The sequence below is a fragment of the Eubalaena glacialis genome, chromosome 13, assembly GCF_028564815.1.
Source record: "Eubalaena glacialis isolate mEubGla1 chromosome 13, mEubGla1.1.hap2.+ XY, whole genome shotgun sequence".
Taxonomy (NCBI): Eukaryota; Metazoa; Chordata; class Mammalia; order Artiodactyla; family Balaenidae; genus Eubalaena; species Eubalaena glacialis.
The window spans coordinates 72,581,500-72,603,943 of record NC_083728.1 but is presented as its reverse complement, the minus strand read 5'-3'; the positions used below and the strand labels follow the sequence as shown (position 1 = coordinate 72,603,943).

General features: G+C 41.4%; 1 protein-coding gene across 1 annotated transcript in view; it reads left to right on the top strand.

Moving 5' to 3' along the window:
* The first annotated feature begins 2,009 nt into the window (after positions 1-2,009).
* The window catches only part of DNAH3 (dynein axonemal heavy chain 3), a 203,145-nt gene continuing 182,710 nt past the window's right edge, over positions 2,010-22,444 (top strand). The window contains exons 1-10 of the mRNA XM_061209863.1: positions 2,010-2,048; positions 6,167-6,271; positions 6,816-7,038; positions 10,194-10,266; positions 10,527-10,701; positions 12,523-12,712; positions 14,193-14,388; positions 18,419-18,544; positions 19,728-19,923; positions 21,626-21,805. Of these exons, the coding sequence (XP_061065846.1) occupies positions 2,010-2,048; positions 6,167-6,271; positions 6,816-7,038; positions 10,194-10,266; positions 10,527-10,701; positions 12,523-12,712; positions 14,193-14,388; positions 18,419-18,544; positions 19,728-19,923; positions 21,626-21,805 (1,503 nt within the window). The remainder of the gene's footprint in view (positions 2,049-6,166; positions 6,272-6,815; positions 7,039-10,193; positions 10,267-10,526; positions 10,702-12,522; positions 12,713-14,192; positions 14,389-18,418; positions 18,545-19,727; positions 19,924-21,625; positions 21,806-22,444) is intronic.

Sequence of the window (22,444 nt, the reverse complement as noted above, 5' to 3'; positions counted from 1 at the left end):
TCATGAAACTTGGGATAGTTGTATTCATCTTCTCCATTGTTGAGCAGATTTGGAAAGATGATGCTCATTAAGTGCTTACCACAGTGCCAGCAGCTAATATACATCAATAAATGAAAGCTGTATTTATTGCTTTGCTGTTTTTGGACACAGATAGACTTAAAGCACAAAATTTCAAAGGGAGGTGTGTCTCCTACTCACCCACAAGGTCATGGGGCTCATGGACACCCTACCAGCCCCCTTCTAAAGTTCTTTACTTTGTTGGGTTACAGTTGCTGGTTTTTTTGTGGGACATGGGGTTTCATATCCTATTATAGGAGGCCTGGTAATAACCCCATTTCCGTCTAAAGTCTCAAACCCTGTCACTGCCTCATTTATTCCAAACACTATTTGAAACTGTATATATACCTTATGGTAGAGAGTGCAAATGTAAGGAATGAGGAGCCTCAAGGTTATTTTGAAGGTATGGAAAGCCAAACTTTGAGGGAAAAGTAAGAAAAAGGAGAAATGGAAGTACTTGGTACTATGTAATGCTCATCGTAAGATCTCAGAAATGTTTGTTTTATGGGCACGTACTTTATGGAAAGAACACTGGACTCTGGAGTCATAAGGACAGGGTTCAAATTGTATCAGCACTACTTACAAGTCCTGGCAATTTAGGAAAATTATGTTTCTTTCTCAGTTTTGGTTTCGTCAATCATAAAATGTCAACATCATGGAGTTTGGGGAAAAATTGAATGACAAAACATACATATATATATATAGAAGCCTGTCTCCCAAAAAGAGCTCAATAAGTCTAACTTGATTTTGAGAGAATTTTGACAGTGACCACTTAACATGTGCTTTGAATGTCTGGGCAGCAGCTAATTGTATCTTGTGTGTGTGAGCGTACGTGTGCATGTGTTCCTGTGTTTATCATGAGAATGATGTTAGCCACACTTATAGAGTGCCTACTGTGTTGAGTGACCAAGCTGTCTCGGTTTGCCCAGGACTGAGGGAGTTCTCAGGGTGCAGGACTTGCAGTATTAAAACCCAGAAAGTCCCAGGAAACTGGGACAAGTTGGTCATCCTTCTACTATGTGCAGGTTGCTTTACAGGTATTATCTCATTAAACTCTCAAGCCCACCTATGAGGTAGGTTGTCACATTGTTGGCATTTTACATTGTAAAGGACACTTGGAGAGATTAAGCAATTTGCTCAAGCCACATAGCTAATTAAATGGGAAGGGCAGGATCTGAACCCAGACCTGTCTGACTCTAGGGCCCAAGAATTTAACCACCACTCTGTGTACATTTAGGCCCCTCCAAAGGCACAACCTCTTGTTACCATTCACCTCCTGGATCATTGCTAAACACCTTGCCACCTTCCCTCCTGTCACCGAAACTTCCTGCTGGACAGCTGGCCTACAGCAAAGGGAGAGACCTGGACACAGAGCTGAGTCAAGACCAGTCTTGTATCTGGGCACAACAGAGGCCCCTCCTTCCTAGCAACAGACACTGAAGCCTTGTGACTGGCCCCAGGACCTGGGTACAAGCTCCTCCAGTGTTAAAAATAACCCGAGAGGAGGAGAGAGAAGAGTTCAGGCTGCCAGGGGGATTGTTTGGTGGGGTGCTTCCTCCCTCTTCTCTGTGTTAGTATGTAACTCTGCTTCAGTTTTTCCTCTACAGTGAACTCGGTGTATTCCTGGAAAAGTTCCAAGGGAGGTGCTGCTCAGTGGAAGGGAAGAGCGACCATCACAGGAAGCCGCAGCACAGAGCCCAGCAGAGCCCCAAGGCTGCTTCTTCATTCTCTAGCTTCCCTTTCTTTCCTCTTCTACCTGAAAACTCCTCAGGGGGCTGAAGTCCATGACCTCGGAGAGGCAACCCTGTGAACAGAGCTTTCAGAACATCTGGAAAGTTCCATAATCTGTGTCATCCCCATTATGCTATAAGGAATTTCAGAGCCACTGATAGTAGAGGAAGAAGCTGAGAGCTCTTTGTTCCTTTTATTGTATTTTTATAGGTCCAATTAGAATGGACAATGTGAGTGACATGGATTGCTCATCTCAGAAGGTAGGTATGAATTTTAAGGTGTATTTCTTTTTTCATACCTGTAGTATTTTCAACATGTAGGGAAATTGGGAGTGGGTGGGAAGGGGATGTTTCAGTCATAAACCAATTGCCATGTTAGATCTCCTTGACCAGGCATATATGTTAATCACATAATGTCCTTGAATTATGCTTTGTTCTGAATTAGGCTTTTGGACATCTTCAAGTTTTGCTGAGAAAATTTCAGAAATAGACACCTTTCTTTCCCTTCCTTTTCAAGGCCATTAGACCATATGTTCCATCCAACAGTTCCCAGCACTGGAGGTACATAAGAATATACTGGGGAGTATCTTGAAAATATAGAGACTTGGCCTCACTTCCAAAGATTCTGATCTCAAAGGTCTGGGGTGGAGCCCTGCAGTCTGTATTTTTAGCTAAGACTCTAGTGACTCTGCTGTTGCAGGTCCTTAAGTGAGCATTTGGAAACTGCTTCCGTGAAGGACTTGCAAACATCACATGTAGTCAGAAATAAGCACCTGAAAGTAACAGTTCTACCCAATCTAGGTGCCAGAATCTTGGTGGAGAAGCCAAGATCCACTAAGTTGCCATACATTGAAGTGTATGGAGCATTTTACACTCCAGAAGAGCATTTTAAATCAAAACTTTGTAAAATTAAAGTGGATTTGTTGATAATTACTGAGCCCACCCCCTGAAATGGAAACGCTCTGCAATTTACCAGAGAGAACACTTACGCATTAATATTTTTAACAAACCGTTTTGGGTAGCCAGGTAGTTCTTAAAAAAATCTCCATCTCTTTCACCTTGAAGGTGCCACAGAGGATTCTTAACCAGGTGGGTTCAAGAAAACTCTCTTTGTTTTATGAATTGATTTCTAGATCTACTAATCTTGTATGTGTCCCATGTGTCCCTGTCCCATGAACTGAGCTGTTTTCTGCTATCATGGTTTAATGGCTCTGTGTGTTTAAGTCTTAGTCTGTGCCCATGAACTAGCTTAAAGTTTAATTTGTTCTTCAGCGGTTCTGCTTCTCTCCATTGTGCTCGGCAAAATGCTCAATGTTAGTTTGCTTTCTTTTTCTTATATAAATTTATTTATTTTATTTTATTTATTTATTTTTGGCTGCGTTGGGTCTCCGTTGCTGCGTGCGGGCTTTGTCTAATTGCAGTGAGCGGGGGCTACTCTTCGTTTAGGTGCGTGTGGTTCTCATTGTGGTGGCTTCTCTTGTTGCGGAGCATGGGCTCTAGGCACACGGCCTTCAGTAGTTGTGGCTTGCAGGCTCTAGAGCGCAGGCTCAGTAGTTGCGGCGTGCGGGCTGAGTTGCTCCGCAGCATGTGGGATCTTCCCGGACCAGGGCTCGAACCCATGTCCCCTGCATTGGCAGGCGGATTCTTAACCACTGTGCCACCAGCAAAGTGCCTAGTTTGCTTTCTTGCAAAATGTTGTTTTCTTTCTTTATCATCCCAAGAATGGCTTTTCTCTTTATATGATGACTCAGCTGCCTCTGTGTCTATCTCTTGGATGACCATCTCTCAGTATGGAGGGACTTACATATAATTCAGTCTGGCTCAAACCCAAAAAGGAATCTATGGGCTCAAGTAATTGAGAAGTCCAAATTGGATCCTGGGGTCCAGTTGATGTCATTGGGAGTCTGTCTTTGTCCTTCTGGTGCTTTGCTTTCTCTTATGTTAGCTTTAATCTAAGGAAGACTTTTTTCACATAAGGCAAAGATGGCTGTAGAGAGTACCTCTTTCTCAATAGCACTATCAGAAGTGTCAGGAATGATTGTGATTAGCCCAGCTTGGGTTACACACCTATCCCTGAACCAATCACAGTGTCTAGGAGGAGAGAGTATTCTGACTGACCAGACCTGTATCACATGCTCTACCCTGGACACGGGCTGGAAACTGTACAGCATGGACAGAAATTGGAGTAGAGCCAGTTATGTCCACTAGGGCTCTAGTCTGCCTGTTTTGCTGGGAAGAGTAACTTCCCAGTATATGTCAGGGCTGAAATCAGGTTTACCCCAACCATAAGCAGAAGCATGAATGCTAAGCCACCTCCTGAATAATGTTAATATTCTCCTCAACTGCAGAAGAGTCTCCTCAACTGTAACTTACTCAAGATGTCTGAAATTTGTGGTGTTTGCTTGTTGTTCTTTTAATGAATATTTTTATTTGAAACAGATTTAAAAGCTAGGCCAAGGGAAAGATTTCCACTGACCGCAAAACCTTCTTGCTTGCAAAGACAAAATGCAGACAGCCCTAACTTATCAATCAGTATATGTCAGTGTATGTCCCAGTCACATCTGGGATCCTGAAGGAAACCATGAATGACTTCATTTCCCTGAAAATACTGCTGCCAAAATCTACCTTGGATGGTATAGTACCCATTTTGGATGACCAGGTTCCTTTCGAGTTGATGCTGAGTTTTTTCATTTTGTTTACCTCATCAGTGCAGATCTGATATTAATTTCAGTAGTGAAAGAGAAGGCTCTTGGAGATGATTCATCGATTCTTAGATCCTTGAAATTGAGGTCAAGAGCAGAGAGACAGGCACAGTGCTAAGCTGAAAACAACAGGGTCATCTTGTTTAAGGTGGAGCCTGAGCATCCCCATGTTTAATAAAGTTCTGTTAGTGGGTCTGAAATTTTGGAAAACCACTGAATTAGGCCATTAGATCAGTGAACCTATTATGTTTTTAAAACTCCCAGGCTCAGTATGCGTTTTTGTTTAAGAGTTTGCATTTTTTTGTTTAATTTTAAGATCAACACATGCCCAAAGTAATTTGCCGTATAAGTGATACTTGCCATTTCCAGTGTGTTGGGATGCTGAGTGATGTGTATTTAAAAGCACCTCTGGGGACTTCCCTGGTGTTCCAGTGGTTAAGACTTCGCCTTCCAATACAGGGTGTGCGGGTTCAATCCCTGGTCGGGGAGCTAAGATCTCACATGCCTCATGGCCAAAAAACCAAAACATAAAACAGGAGCAATATTGTAACAAATTCAATAAAGACTTTAAAAATGGTCCACATCAAAAAAAAAAAAAATCTTAAAAAAAATGAAAGCACCTCTGTGTGGCTAGTATGTGTTACCTATCCTCTGTGAGCCTTAGTTTCAGCTAGAACATGGGTATAAAAAATCTCATAAGTGCCTGGCGCATAATATTTAGAATGATGGCAAATGTTATTGTTGTTAATGTTATTATTTTATGAGATTGAGTCATCAGTGAGGGATTGGTTGGGGCATGGGATGGCTAATATCTGATTCATATACCCCCTGCCTCTCTACCTTCTGCCAGTTACCCTGCATGACTTAATTTGCTGACCCAAATAAATCAAATCTGTCCAATAATGTCTCATCTTACACAGTCATTGCCTAAGGTGAAAAATCACAAAGAGCCAAAATTGTACCTGCAGATCCATTAAACCATCTTTAAAGTGCTGTATAGCCACACCTCTCAGTAAGTCCAGCCCAGAAGTTTTCCTCCATCACAGCCCCAGATGAAGTAGTTGTCTTGCTTTTAGTGGCTGGGTGTAGGACAGAAACACACACAGCATTGCTCAACACTGAAATCACCTTCAGCTCTGAGGTGAAAAGGCAACGAGAACTGAGAGTGGCCATGGGAGCCACAGGTTCACCTCTATCTGAGGCTCACTCTCAAGTATACACTCACTGAATGGCATGGTGGACCTACATGCCCACACTCTTTAAATGATACTTTTTCTTTTCACAGGAAGCACAGAGTTACTTATGCCACTGCATGAGCAAATTTCTATTTGGAATTTTGCCAATGTGAAATGCAAGAGTCAATTTTTTAAAGTCAACCCCTTTAATTACAACCCAGGGTAGGGTACCTGGAGGTGCCCTTAGATTTGGGCTCTTCCCAGGGGAAAAAAAAATATCTGAATTTGCTCATTGAAGTGTAGCCAAGGAGGAGATGCTAGAGGAGAGACATTAACAATTAAGAAATGAAACCTACACAGTGGATAGGGGTGAGAAGGGTGCTGTATGGCAGAACTTTGTGCCTAAAACCTTTCCTGAGGACCTTTTTACTCCTTATCAACCTCAGAAGCTTGGACATCTTTCCTAATTCCTGAAGAGTGGCTTTGTGTCTGTTTCCCACAGATCCACAAAAGTGACTCGATACATCACATGAGCCACTCCCAGATGCGGCCAGAGTTGCCCCCTCTGCCTGCTTCTGCTAACGAGGAACCATCTGAACTCTATCAGGTATGTTCACCTGGCTGCTACTCTCCTGCTGGTACTAGTTTGGGGGCAAACAGTCAGACTTGACAAGTGGTATTAGAGGCCTTGGTCATTTTTGCCACAGGAAGAGGCTACAGCACCGTGGGAGAAAGAGCTATGCAGTAACACAAAGGTGAGTTAGAATCTGGCCTTCTCACTTACCTGCTGCATTATTTAAACTCTCTGAACTTCTCCATATTCAGCTGTAAAATGAGAACAGTTATTTCTGCCTTATAGCCACGTCCATAGCAATAAAGACAGTAGATGTAAATTATCTGATCACAAATTTACTGAATATTGAAAGCAAGCTGTTATCCTTGTCATCAGAAATCATGCTCACAATGGTCAGAGAAGTACAGTTGGTGTCCATTCCGAAAGTATTTGCACTCAGTGTGCAGAAGGTAGAGCCACTGTGTAAGGCATGTGGGATGCCATGAGTCTCAGTGTGAGTGGAGCCTGGCCCTAAGGAGCCCAGGCCCCCTGAGTGATGTCCCCCGTCATGTGTCACTCTGCATTTCTTCCCTTGTAGACAGTCATGTCGCACAGCTTTTACCCACCCTTGATGCAACGCACATCATGGACCCTGGCTGCACCCTTCAAAGAGCAGCACCACCACTGTGGACCCAGCGACTCCATTGCCAACAACTACTCCTTGATGGCCCAGGACCTGAAGCTGAAGGACCTACTGAAGGTCTACCAGCCCGTCACCATCAATGTCCCCCGGGAGAAGATTGTTCAGGGGCTGCCATTAGGTATTTCTGGCTCTGTGCCATACCCACTCAGAATAGGGCTTTTTTTTTTTTTTTTTTTAATCCTCCTCCAGAGCTGGAGAAGCCCATGTAGTTTTTTTTTTTTTTTTTTTTTAAAGATTTATTGATTGATTGATTGCTATGTTGGGTCTTCATTTCTGTGCTAGGGCTTTATCTAGTTGCGGCAAGCGGGGGCCACTCTTCATCGCGGTGCGCGGGCCTCTCACTATTGTGGCCTCTCTTGTTGCGGAGCACAGGCTCCAGACGCGCAGGCTCAGCAGTTGTGGCTCACGGGCCTAGTTGCTCCGTGGCATGTGGGATCTTCCCAGACCAGGGCTCGAACCCGTGTCCCCTGCATTGGCAGGCAGGTTCTCAACCGCTGCGCCACCAGGGAAGCCCCAGAATAGGGCTTTGGAGTGAGATTTCTAATCCTGGGTTTTAGTCCTGGCTCCACCTTTTGCTGCAGCTAACTTTGGGTAACCTCATGGAGCCTCAGTCTCCTCGTCTCTGAAATGGGAATGATTGTAATGGCTAGCATGACATTTACCATACACCAAGCACTGCTCCATGTGCTTCTTGTTGATTGCTGCATAACAAATTACCCCCAAACTTAATAGTTTAAAACAACTACCATTTGTTATCTTACAGTTTCTGTCAGGAATCTGGGCATGGCTTAACTGGCTCAGAATCTCTCACAAGTATACAATCAAGGTGTCAGCCAGGGCCACAGTCATCGAAAGGCCACCAGGGAAGGATCCTCTTCCAATCTCACTCACATCCTCCACTGCCTGTTGGCCATAAACATCAGTTTCTTACCATATGGGCCTATCCATAGTGCAGTTCACAATATGACTTCTGGCTTCCCTTAGAGGGAACGAGGGAGAGAGCAAGAGAGAGAAGAGAGCCAGCAAGATAGAAACCACCGTCTTTTTGGAACTTAATTTTGGAAGTGACATCCTATCACTTTTGCCATTTTCTCTTTGTTAGAAGTGAGTTACTAGGTCCCGCCCACACTTAAGAGGATTACACAAGGGCATGATTCCAAGAAGTGAGGATCCTTGGGGACCATCTTGGAAGCTGCTTACCACAGTACTTTATATGTATTAATTTGTTTAGTCCCACTGGGTACACCTATATCTGCTTAAGGATATCCTTTAGTAGTTTTTGTTAGAGGTGTGTTGGAGACTTTCAATCTGCTTGCTGTCTCAAACTCATTATCATGTTTTTCTCTATTCTCTCTGCTGTGTCTCGGTGAATTCCTCAAATATATCTTCCAGCTCACTAATTTGCTCTTCAACTGTGTTCAGTCTTGAGTTTAACGTGTCTAATGAATGGTTTTTGTTTTAATGACAGTATCTTTTCATTTTCAGATCTCCTAATTGGTTCTATTTATGAGTACCACCCTTGCCAATTTATTATTCTATTCTCATGGACATAGCCCTTCCGATATCAATCACTTGGAGGATCTTAAACATTTATTTTAGAGAATTATTAGTATTGCTGTATTATTTCCATTTTGTAAATATGTCCCTCAATTGTTGAGTTTATTTGCTATCTTTCTTAGTGTTGGTTTTTCTCATGTGTTATGGGATTTTAGTTTGCAGACTTATATTGAGAGTTTTTCCCTTTCTTGCTACATGCATTCCCCGTTGGTTGAGGTATAATTCACATACAATAAAATGCACAGATCTTAAGTGTTCAGTTCAATGAGTTTTGACAATTGTTTACACCATATAGCCACCACCCAAATAAGATATAGTGTATTTCCATCACTAGAGAAAGTTCCCTTGTGCTCCTTTCCCATCAGTTCCTTCCTCTCTCCAACACCATCCCACCCCAGGGTAACCACTTTCTGATTTCTGTCACCGTAGGTTAGTTTTGGTTGTTCTCACATATAAATGTACTCAAACAGTGTACTCTTTTGACATACCTTTTAAAATCTTGCCTTTTTCCCTTATACCTTCATCTGGCATCTTGGACCCCAAATTAGTACCAGATCTTATATTGGTGGCTTAGGACTCCCATCCTAAGGTGATGTTTGGGGATTGTAGATCTGGTCCCTGAGGCAATGTTAGGCTTGGCCTAGATATTACCAGCCTTTCTTTGCTATCTGTGGCCACCATGTGAATTGAGAATAACAAGTGCTTTATCTGCATGACAGTGTTGCTGTCTTTTCAGCATGTCTTCGTGGGTAGGGCAGCCCTGGCTTCATGCTGTGAGCCTACCTGCAGTCCCCACAATCATGGTGTGTTTTGGGTTCTATTATTCCCCCAGGTATCAAACACCTAACTACTTTTGCCTGCTTCCAGCTCCAGAAGCCAAGTTTAAGACTTTTAGTTCACAATGTGTTTATTTTTAGTCCACCCAGAAGAGCATCTTTTCGAACAATGCACTTTTTAATTTTAAAGAATATTTTTTCTATTATTGTTATATTTGGAGTAGGTTGAAGAAATTAAAGTATGAACTCAAAATACATCTTAAGCAAGAGTCTTCAATCCTCTGATTCCCTCAAAATGTCAATTTCATATTAGTATGTCTTTAACATGTCTCTATGACATCTTAGTTTCCTTAGGCTAGAATTTTAAGCAAGTATCCAGTTAAAGTTTAATAGTAGAGTTTTATATTATTTGTTGAATTTATTTATCACAAATGATATTTATTGCAATACCTTCTATTTATTACAAATGACATCGGTTTTTCTATTTGCAATAATTATATTTATTGCAAATGATACTGGTTTTTCTACTTGTGATAATCATATAATATTTCCTTTAAAATAAATATATTAGGTTTAAAAGTCTGAATCTATTTAAAGAAAAATATTAAGCAGTAATACACCTGATGTTTAGAAAATAGAGCATATAGGATTGGGGAGTGAATTGAGCAATTACTAATACTTGTCCAATGTATGGGATAACAGAAGGTATGCTCATCCCCATTTCACAGTTGGGGAAGCTGAGGCTTGGAGTGATGGTCACTTCTTCAGGGTCACACAGGTAATTAGTGGTACAGGGCCCACATCACCTGCGTCATCCCACCACACCAAGTCCACCCCCCTTAGTGTTCTCCTGCACTACCCTGAGACTTGCATCCCTGTGGACAGAGGACTGCCCAAGGCCACTGCCCATCGCTGATGTCTTTCTTCTCTACTGTTCTAGCAAATAAAAGCTCATCAGAGCCTAACAAGAAGAAAATGAAGTTCTCCCCCAAAGACAAAGAGGATCTCACTGGGTAAGGTGTCCCTATGGGCACAGGGGATTGCAGGACACTGGGCTGAACCAAAGAAGGCTGTGGTCTCTTGAAAGCCATGCTCTGCTTCTTGACTTTAAAGCATTCCTGGATACCTAGTTACTCATGTTTTTTTCCCAACAATCCTCTTAATCCAATTTTTTGAGGCTCTAAATAAAAATAAGCAAACTAAGCAAAACCAATGCTAACAAACCTATGAGGTGTTCCATGGAACCAAGGACTGAGCTGTGTCTACTTTTCAGGACGAGGTTGGCCTGCAACACCTCAACCTCCTTACCTATGAGGATGGAGGTGGTGACATCTTTGACTCTCCCAGGAAGCAGACCAATGAGTCCAGAAGAACAGATTGATGTGATGTTACAGCAGGAGATGGAAATAGAAAGTCAAGAAACCAAACCAACTGAATCAGACTTGGAGGTACATTCTTATTGCCTCATTTCTCTCAGTTTGCTAAGTATTACTCTTGGCATCTCAGTGATTCTAAACTGGAGAAAAACAGCAGAGTCACCTAAGGAATGTTTTAAAAATACTGAAATCCAGACCCCATGACAGACTACTGAATGAAGGTGTGCGTGCCTGAACTCTCTGCTCTAGTAAGTCTTAGAAATCGGTGCCTTTGGGTCCTCTTAGAATGTAGGTTGCAGAATGGTGACCCATAGGCTGGGGTTGCCAGATTTTGAAAAACAAAAATAAAACAAAAAACAAGACACCAGTTAAATTTGAATTTCAGATAGACAATGAATAATTTTTTAGTATAAGTATATCCCAGTGCATCCTGTATTTTATCCGGCAACCCTACCATAAGCTGAATTTGGCCTATAGATGTGTTTTGAAAATAAAGGAAATCTCACATAAGCTAGATTTCTAACCTCTCTTGAAAAAATTAAAATATTTGAAACTGAACAGTAGCCACTTCCTTTAGATGAGAAATACATTCTCTGGTTTGTCAGTCTCCACAATTCCTTATTATTTTCTTATGTACAGCCAACTTTCAGTTATTAACAGTACTTGCTTGGTCCCAGGTAGACTTTTGAGCTTCCAACCCCTATCTTAAAAGAACAAATAGCTTGTGAATTTATAGTGTATAGTAAAATGGTTAATAATAAAAACCCATAGTGACTGAGCATGTGCTATTAGCAAAATTCCATGCTAAACCCTCTAGATGCTTGACCCCATTCAAGACCTGGGGACTATGATTATGCCTATTGTCCAGTTGTGGAAATTGGGGTGGGGACTGACTAAGTAACTTGCTCAAGGTTATACAGTCAGTAAGAGGCAAAACTAGAACTTAGACCAGGTCTGGCTGATACTGACATCTCTGTGCTCTTAGGAGCTACACAGCATTTCTCAAACTTGCCTGAAAATAAGAATCACCTGGGATGCTTGTTAACAAATCCCAAATGCCCTAGCAGGGGGGGCCTATGAATCTGCATTTCAACAGGAGCCTCTCTCCTCACCCCAGGCGGTTCTTACAGTGAGGGAAGTTTGTAAGTTTGTCCTGTATTAAGGTTGAAGAGATGTAAGCTCAGCCTCTTCTGACCACAGACAGTTGGCACTGAAGGTCAAATCTGATTTCAAACCCTTCCCTCTACTTTGTGCTTCTTATCCATCTGAAATTATTCATTTCCAGAGCCACTCAGCCATCTAGCAGCTTAGAGGCAAGCCCTAAATAAACCAAACTTCCTAACGTCACCAGGTCCCACTGGGCATTTTTGTTCAGCTCCTGTGTTTGTGTGGCTTTTCTAAACTCAAAAGTCCCATGGTTGGATTAGAAGAACTAACCCCCCAGTCTCACTGAGACCTGCGGGTTTTTCCCCAGGGACAGCTACAAGCCACAGGATCCAGTGCTCTCTTTGTATAGGAGCAGTGTTGTTGAGGAGGGTATTTGAGTCCACTGGAGGAGCTTGTCATTCCTCTTCTTAAAGCTCACCAGATAATGCCACCTCCATCCCTGGCCTCAGTCCTCCTCCCACTGTTCCTATCTGCATGGCATTTGACAAGTCCTTCCTTATACCACGCTGAGATCTCTCTGGCTTTGTTTGACTCCTCCAGAGCCATGGGGAATACTCACCAACGATTTATTGCAATGAGTGGGAAGTCACAGGCCCAGGAGTGAGTGAAGGATGGAGATAGGTGCTGTATGAACAGGGTCCCTTGGTGGCTGACGGGTGTGGGCAAGTGGGCACAGTTAGCCAATTGATTATGATCATTTTCTTGTTGGTGGTTTGCTTATGGAAGAGATACTATTACTATTTGACCAATGGAGTCCAAAAAGACATGATTGCCCCTGAGGAGGATGAAGTGATGGTTCGGATTTCAAAGCTGATTTCTAACACACTGCTGACAAGTCCCTTCCTGGAACCCCTGATGACTGTCCTTGTGGAGGAGAAGGAAAATGACTATTACAGTAGCCTCATGAAAAGCATTGGTAAGGCTGGGCATAAATGGGACAGGGGTTCCTATGTGGAGGGCACCTTCTTTCCTCTCACTGTCAGTCCTTCACCCTGGTTACTCTGAAAATGCCAAAAACATTGTTTAACTTTTCATTCAAACGCTCCCCACCACCATCACTCATGTCCACACCAGTACTTACCACACGTTAATGTGCATCTACGTAACCTAAAGATATTGTTAAAGTGCAGATTCTGATTCAGTAGAGTTTGGGAGAGGCCCAAGATTCTGCACTTCTAACAAGCTCCCAGGTGATGCAGGTGCTACTCAGGTGCTACTTACTGTAAGTAGCAACACTAAGAAGTAGGGGCCTACTCACATTTAAAATCTAGTTCAAGACCTGCCTCTTCCCTCAAGTATTTTGATCTCTGCAACCCTCAGTGATGAATCCATCCTCTGCATTCATAGCACTTCTTGTTTCTACTTTAAACTCATCCCACTTTGGAACTTCTCCCATGCCACTGTTTCTCTACGGTTATTTAACACTGGCATTGTCTTTCTTATGGGTCTCAGCTGTCTTATTAGACATTAGCGGATGTATCATCAATCCTCCCTCCCCTTCATATTTAGCCCCATGTCTTGTCTTGCACACAGTAGGTCATTGGGAAATGTTTGATGACGGTGAATAATGTGAGAAACACATCAAAGGGGAGAGGTGATCATATTAGTTCCCCACCTTCCCATTTTATCTGTAACACAGCTATACTTACCAAGTTGTCTAGTTATTTTTAATTTCTTAATTAACCTTCTAATGGTGTCAGTGTAATGGCTCCTTGTCTGCTAAAGGCTAGAACCAAACTTATAAGGATAAACATGGAAAGCCCTTCAAATTTCAGCCTCAACCTACTTCTCCAGTCTTATCACCTTGAACTCTACCACTTGTACCTGTTATTTCTGCCACAGAATGACTCACAGCACCTTGAGTATATTATACAAAGGTCATGGAACTGCACTTCTTATCCTTCAAACAAAATCCTGCTCATTCTTTATGACCCAGCTTAAATGGTACTTCCTCTGTGAGGCTTTTGCCAATCCTTAGCACGTGAAATATTTGGCCTCTAAATTTCCATTCATAGGTATCTGGTGTCATCCATTGTGTTTATTTTTTATGTAACTATTTTGGTGTGAGAAATCAGTTAATGAGTAATGAGGTATCAGCAAATACTAATTCACTGATATGCATGATGCTAGATATCCTAACAGGACTCAACTCCAGATTCTAAGTACTCCAGACTGTAAAGTTATATTCCTGTTTCCCTGAAATATCTCACATACCAACAGAGTGGAACCTACCCAATTTAGTTATACCCAGGGGGTTACCACTGACCTTGTAAATGAGGGAGCATTTCCAAGTGTAAATGGACAGAGGCACATTTACCTTTAAAGTGTTGAAGCTAAGAGCACAGAGTGTTCAAGGCCCCTGCTTAATAACAAGTGTTTGCCCTGGTTGGTTATAGTTGATTACATCCTCATGGATCCAATGGAGAGGAAAAGACTCTTCATCGAGAGCATCCCCCGAGCATTTCCTCAAAGAGTGATCCGGGCCCCTGTGCCCTGGCACAGTGTCTACAGGAGTGCCAAGAAGTGGAACGAGGACCATCTGCACACAGTGAACCCCATGATGCTCAGCCTGAAACAGCTGTGTTTTACAGAGTAAGAAGTGCTTCCTGTCCCTTTTCTTCCCTTTCTTTATTGCTTCCACACATAAGAGATCATCTTGTGTGGGAGTAGCCTTGCCCTTGAAGTAAAATGACAAACATCCTAGACCCAAACTGTGTATGAACAGCAAGTGACAACTCTCCATGCAGGGCTAAGTGGCCCTCCTTTGTGCCTTCACAGCACCCAGTGCCTGTCTGTAGGCACTGGAGCATACTGGTTAAGAGCACTCACATGGAGCCAGCCTGCTCAGGTCCACCTCTAACTGTGCTGCTTCATAAGTAAAATCCTTATCTCTAAATTTGGGATAATAAGACTTCCTACTTCATAGGGTTGGTAGGAGAGAGAAATAATTTAATACATGCAAAGTACTTAGAATAGTGCCTGATATAAGTATCCAGTAGGTGTTAATTAGACCTCCATTATGAAATGTATCACACTGAATTATAATTGTATGTTTACGACTTTGACTCTCTCTAGCCTATGAAATGTATGGGGGCTTGAGTCTTTTTGTTTTTTTCTTTCCAAATTCTTTTTTTTAATTTATTTTATTGAAGTATAGTTGATCTACAATGTTGTGTTAATTTCTACTGTATGGCAAAGCAATTCGGTCATACATGTATATATTCTTTTTCATATTCTTTTCCATTATGGTTTATTACAGGTTATCTAACATAGTTCCCTGTGCTATATAGGAGGACGTTGTTGTTCATCCATTCTATATATAATAGTTTGCCTCCACTAACCCCAAACTCCCACTCTGTCCCTCTCCCACTCTCCCTCCCCATTAGCAACCACAAGTCTGTTCTCTATGTCTGTGAGTCTGTTTCTGTTTCATAGATACGTTCATTTGAGTCATATTTTAGATTCTACATATAAGTGATATCATATGATATTTGTCTTTCTCTGTCTGACTTACTTCACTTAGTGTGATAATCTCTAGTTCCATCCATGTTGCTGCAAAAGGCATTATTTCATTCTTTTTTATGGCTGAGTAATATTCCATTGTGTGTGTGTGTGTGTGTGTGTGTGTGTATACCACATCTTCTTTATCCATTCATCTGTCGATGGACATTTAGCTTGTTTCCATATCTTGGCTATTGTAAGTAGTGCTGCTGTGAACATAGGGGTGCATATACCTTTTCAAATTATAGTTTTGTCTGGATACATGCCCAGGAGTGGGATTGCTAGATCATATGGCAACTCTATTTTTAGTTTTTTGAGGTTATTCCTTTATGTAACTCAGGGCCAGCGCAGGGTTGGCAAACAGTAGTCTCAGTTATATTCATCAGTGACTACATCTGCCACAGGTATTGGTAGAAGTCCAGAGGAGGCAGGAGTCACTTTTTTTTCTCTTTCATTTTTCTAAATTGTTATTCACATACTTTAAAATTCACCCTTTTGAAGTGTACAATGCAGTAATTTTGAGTATACTCACAGACTTGTGCAACTTTCCTGAAAATATTGGGAATATTTTCATTATCCCTAAAAGAAACCCTGTACCCATTAGCAGTCACCCTCTCTTCTCCCTTCCACTCAGCCCCTGGCAGTATTAATCTGCTTTCTGTCTCCATGGATTTGCCTATTTTGGATATTTCATATAAGTGGAACCATACAGTATGTGGCCTTTCATGTCTGGCTGCTTTCACTTAGCATCATGTTTTCAAGATTCATCCATATTGAAGCATGTATCAGTACTTCATTCCTTTCTATGGCTGAATAATATTCCATTTTATGGCTATACCACATTTTGTTTATCCATTCATCAATTGCACTGGGAAGAAAGACTGATTTTTTTTTATGAACCCCTCAAGAAGGGGTGTGAATCCTGGTGGGAGAATGAGGCCACCAGAGTTCACCAAAGGCAGGCTAATGAAATGATGAGCTGCCACCATCTGGGTTTTTTATTAGAAAAATTAGAGGCCGATATGTTTACATAATTTTGATTGGGTGAACTTCATCAGTAACTCAAATATTTTGTTTGGGGAGGATCTATAGCTGTGAATGTGTTTAGTCTTTGGAGAGCCTTGTTACTTGGATAACTTACTTGTTTTTCACATTCTTAGTTTTACCTATATTTTAAAAAGGAATTGCAGGTGGGGTCAACCTAGGACAGAGCCCACCAATGATAAGAAATAAGCACATTCCCTCTTTGAACTGAATTCAGTTTTCTAAGGCATTGGAGGTGCTAGTAAGGACATTGGGGGGAAAAAAGTAATTTTTTAATGAGGCAGACGTATATAATAATAATTTATAGAAGAGTAATAATTTATAGAGTGGGCTCTGAAACTAGACAGCCTAGGTTCTGGTTCTTGCTCTGTCCCTGATGAACTGTGTGGTTTAGGGAAGTTAATCTTCCTGGACCCCTGTTTCTTTATATGCAAAATGAGAATTATAACAATACTTCCCTCATGGGGTTGTTGGGTGAAGTGCTTAGAACAGTGCTTGGCATACAGTAGTTGTTCAATAAATGAAGATACTGCTTTAACTACAAGCATGTTTATGGCCTCAAAAAATAAATTAACCTAGAAATTAACAAGAAAGTCAGTCACAGGGCTGGTAAAATTGCCAGAAGTTCAGTACCAAGAGGATGTACACGTGAATTTAATTTGATCATATAGTGAAGATGACAAATTATTGAACATATAGCTTCTACTATAAGAAGGATTCTTATCACTTGCTTTTCATGGTTCCCTGAAGAAGATTATATAGGCAACAAAGGCACAAAAGTGAACCAAAATCATTTAGGTTTTGGTCAGCTGAACCAAAACATCATCAAGGAGAAAGATTTGTTAAGGAAATGCTACAGAAAAATGTTCTTATATGACCTGCAGTATTTAGCTTTAAACATTTTAAGAGGTCACCTGGTGATCAGTGAAGGGTGAGGGGTTTAAGGGCCAGAATGAGGGTCGTGATCTGAAGAAAGAGTAGATTTTTCTGGCCAATGTGGGAAGTTTGTTAGGATTGAACTAAAGATGAGTAACATAGTTATCAGGTTGTGACCAGGGCCATGCTAGAGTTGGATATCCAAGTGTGTGGAGAGTGAGGTCCTCGAATTCTGCTCTCCCCTAGCAGTGCTTTGTGACTGGCCAGACAAGATGAGACTAAGTTCACCACCTCCACCAAAAAGGAATAGAAATGTAGACTGCGGGATTTTAGAAGGATGAGGGAAAGTGCCTAATGGGTCATTACAGCGGATGATGAAAATGAGAAGTGAGAACTGAGGCAAGCTAAGAAAGCGAGCAAAGATCTAGTTTGGGAAGTTGTAGGCACTGATGATTTAAAAGCCTGATTAATAAATGAATGAATAGGTGTCAGGAAGAGAAATGGTGGCCCTGTAAGCTAAGAAAGGCCTTGGGGAGTATGGTAAAGGGCAGAACCTCCATTAATCTGAGAGAAATAGGAGAAGGTAAGATTATCATCAGAGAGGGCAGGAAGAGATTCATGTGTTCATTTAACAAATATTTATTGAGTACCTGCACTATGTAAGGTACTGTGCCAGGGATGCTGTGGGTGTCTCGGTGAGCCTGTCAGCTGTCGGGGGCAGGTCTATAGGGTTTTTGGGGTTCAGACCAAAGTAGACCTCCAAGCTGTTTTGAGTAGCTCACCCAGGGGCCACATTGAGGATTGAGTGGAACCCACTTGATCATGAAGGTAGTGCTTTGCTTGCCCTGTCCTCTGTGTCTTCACTGTTGGAAAGAGCTTTGATTTGTCCACTTGATATCCCAGTTCCCAGCCAGCCAGATTCCAGGTCAGTGTCAAAATCCCACTCCCCAGATGGGTTACCCGGAGCAGGACACATAGGAAGGCTCAGTAATACCTGCTGAGTTTATCTACTCCTTGCAAGAGTTCTTGTGAACTATCCACTCCCTCCTCAGACTCCCAGATTTTTCAGATATAATTCATTTTAATCTGTTTATATCTCCTCTCATTGAAAAATGAAAATATATTTCCTTTGAACCCGTCGTACAAAGTTCGTTATTAAGCATCTACTTAGCTTAGGAAGTTTTTCCCTCTCTTTCCGCAGATTTAAAGACCTCAGGTTTGTTCGAACAGCAGAATTACTGGCGGGAAAATTACCTCTGCAGCCTCACGAATATCAGGATGTCATCCAGAAACACTGCATGGAAGCACGCCAAATTCTTCTCAACAAGTCAGTATCTGGCCTCCGAATGGGGCTGTATCACAGTATCATAAAGATCAAAAACTCTGTGAAGTGAAAACGTATCCAACCTGGGGGCTGCACAGATTTTGCTGACTTCTCACTGACATCTTCCTCTGTTCTCTTCCTCCCATGTTCCCATCCCCGACAGCCTCTGTGCCTCCTCATGTACACTGATCTTTGACCCTCACTCCTAGTCTTCCTCTGCCTTTTTGAAACTCTCTCGTTACCATTCCTTGATGAGAGTACCACTTCCATTCCCTCCCTCTGAAATCCTGTAGGCCTTGCTGGGTTACAGGACAATGCATTTAAATGACTTGTGTTCAGATGGCCCAGATAAACACCTGCAGGGTTCCAAGGATGGGAGTTTTTAGTCACTTAATTCTTTTTTCCTTTGCAAATGCATGCAGGACTGTGTCCAGAGCCAGAGAAATTCCCTTATGTGAGATGATGGTGATAATACCTACCAATGGGTTTTTATTATCAGAGAAAATGTTTATACAATAGCTGGCACATAGTAGCTATTAAATATAATTATTACCTCTACAACTATGACTATTACCAGTACTTCTCTGATTGTTAGAGTAGTACTTTTCTAGCAGTCAGAAAAGAGACGTGATAGGATGCAAATGCCAGTGGTTCCCATTGGGAATTAGAAATTGGGGGAAGTAGGATGAAAGGAACAATGAGGCATCCATTTCTTCTTTTGTTTTCTAATTTCTGCTCTCAACTTCTGAGCAGCCACTGCCACACTGGAGTTTCTCCTCCCAAGTTTTCTTCCTTTTCTCCTCTTTCTCTTTCCCCCTATAAAGTCTCAATCAGAAAACAGACATCTGCCAGGGAGAGAAGTTGGAGAGAACATTCCAGTTCCTTATACCCCTTTACCCCAAGCTCTGAATATAATGAAGAAACTATAGACACTTTCATCTTTCAGCAGGACTGTTCATTTGGGTATTGCTAATGGGAGAATAGTCTCTCAATCCAAATCTTATTACTGTCTTCCCCAGAAAGGGATGTTGGCAGGTGAAGTGGCCAGGGATATGAAAGTACCAATTTGCAAAGCTGCTTGATGGGAAAGGAGCCATCTGCCTTGTTGTGGAGAGTGGAGAGTGGCTGAGAGGACTTCTTGGAGCTTGGAAGAGATTCTTAGTTAGACACCCTGCTTTCTTTACAGATGGATCCCCACCTGTGCCCAGCTTTTTGTCTCCCAGAAGGAGCAGTGGGTCCTTTTTGCTCCCAAGAGTGACTATGACTCCTCTCGTCGCATTGAGGAATATTTTGCTTCTGTTGCATCCTTCATGTCACTCCAGCTCAGGGAGCTGGTCATTAAGTCCCTGAAGGACCTCGTTTCCTTTTTCTTGATACACAAGGTATGTAGGGGACCAGCAGTAGACCCTTTGGAGTGGAATCAACTGAGATAGACTCAGGATTCAGTCATGTAAGGTCCTCAGCTGTAAGCCAAGCCAAAAAGTAAAATTCTTGATTTGAACACATATCAGGTGATTATTAGTTTATAAAAATGATTTATTTAAACACACAGAAACCTTTCCTGAGATAATTACCTCCTACTATATTGGTAAAAATCTATAGAACTAGAGAAATTAAGAAAATTTAAAGAAAGATTGAATAAAATGGAGTGCATACCTCCTACAGTAGAGGGAGTGGTCACTTTTTCATCCTCTCTATTAAAAGAAGGGGTTGAAAATGTTTTGTTATCAATTTTTGGCTTGATATTTAGGGAGTGTTGTGTGTGTTCATTGCAGATATTGGCTTTTGTTCTTCAGTCTTTGAAAGGGTACCTCTAAAAACAAAAGGCTTTATTGACCTAATAACTTCTTTCATGAAACTACTTCAGTGAAGTCTAGATAAAAACTAAAACACTAAGTCCTGGTTTTCAAAGCATCCCTTAAATTTAGATAACCTGGGAGATCAAGGAATATTCTTTTGGATTTTATATTATGTGCCATTTTATCTTAAAGAGAGCTATAAAATTTAAAATTGCCTGTTAGAAAAGGTTAAGTTCTAAGCATTTTTACAAATAGAGTAAAAATGAACAATTGTCCTTTTGCTCAAAAGAATGTAGAACCAATGCTGTTGAATTTAGACTGCACTGTTAGCACTCTACAGTGGGCTAATCTGTATATGTCATTGTAATCATCCACTGGCTAAGCAGAAGAAACTCAGATGTGGGAACAAGTCTCACTCTAAAATTCCACACAACGGGAAAACATATCTTCATATATCTTAAAGAAAGAAATTTATGGGTATTTGGTACCTAGTAGGCATTCAACTAATGGTTATCAATAATCCTTAAACCAATCTAGAAATCTCTAGAATCAGTTACTTGGACAAGTGCTTTACAGCTGCCCCATGCCAATTTCATTAGGCACTGTAGTTTATGAAAGGTATTTTGTGTTACTAACCTGTGTTGGGAATTAGAAATATCTCCACACCAATATTTCTACTGCAGGAAGGTTGACATTTTGAGTGTCTAAAATATACTATATGCTAATTAGCAACTTCATGTGAGATATACAGATAAACTATTTATACTTTTGGATTCAGTCAACAAATTTTTATTGAGCACCTACGAGGTACTAAATGATATTTTGGATATTTTGGAGGACGTAGATGGATCAGAGACAGATCCTGCCCTTAAGTTTAGTGTAGAGAATATGTGCATGTAAATCTCTCGAGAGAAAGATAAAATACCATAAGGAAGTGGAAATATGGAAGTTCAGAAGTGGAAGATTATTTCTTGCTGGGGAGCAGGGAGGCTTCCCAGGGGAGGGGATTTTGAGCTGAATTTTAAAGGATGGGGAGGATTTGGAAATACTGACAAAGGAATTTCCAAGCAAAGTAAACGTACTGAATCAAAGCTTCGAAGAAGGGGGAGAGGGTGAACTCAGGTGGGCTAAGCCATACTTTGCCCTTATTTTAAATATGAACAGTGCATGGTACCTTTCATTTCCTTTTCTGGTGCCCATGTAGTACTATAAATGGGTAAGATTCACTCCTTGATTCTAGAAGGTTCCATTTTGTAATAATTTCCATATCTTATTTCTCCTGAAGGATGGGAATGATTTCGAGGAGCCCTACCAAGAGATGGAGTTCTTTAAACCTCAGCTGATTATGATCAAGCTTGAAGTCAATGACCCCATTATTGTCTTTAATCCATCCTTTGATGACTGCTGGGAATTAATACACAACTCTTTCTTGGAAATTATTAAGAACTCTAGGGGGATTCCCACGGTACAGTATTCACTTAATTATTCATTTGTATTTTTATTCACATATTGAATAAAATGTGTTTAAAATGGCTGCTTGTACAAGGTAGGGTTTTATTGATACTTTGGGAGATATATCCTGAGTACACCCACTTGACTCTCAGAAAGAGGATTTGGGCCTTAAAGAAATGTCCACACATCCCATTAACAAGGACACTAAGAGTTACTTTGTGAGAAAGTAGAGTTCCCCACATGATGCCAACCTCAAAAGGGCAGATGTGTCCCAAGCCGTATCCATCTTGGGTTAATAATTCATGATGGACCAATTGCCATGTACTTTGCCAAGAATTTTCATAAGACTATATCTAATTTAGTTCTTGAATTTCCATTTGTTTATTTGTCTGTTTAACTCACTGTAGGCTTCTAGGGAAGAGATGAAAGCTTCCCTTCCTGGCCCAAGCCCTTTTCCAAGTTTCCTTTCCAGGGTGACATTACTTATCAGATTACAGACAGTTATTAGCAGACTTCTAGAACTGGGCAGGATCACCCACATGAGTGTGACTCTTTGGCATTCCATCTTCTGTCCCCCTCTGGGTGGTTGGTGTGGCAAGAGGGCCAGTGTCCAGCCCCACATAGGGAAGGGACTTGCAGGGTGTTTCTCCCC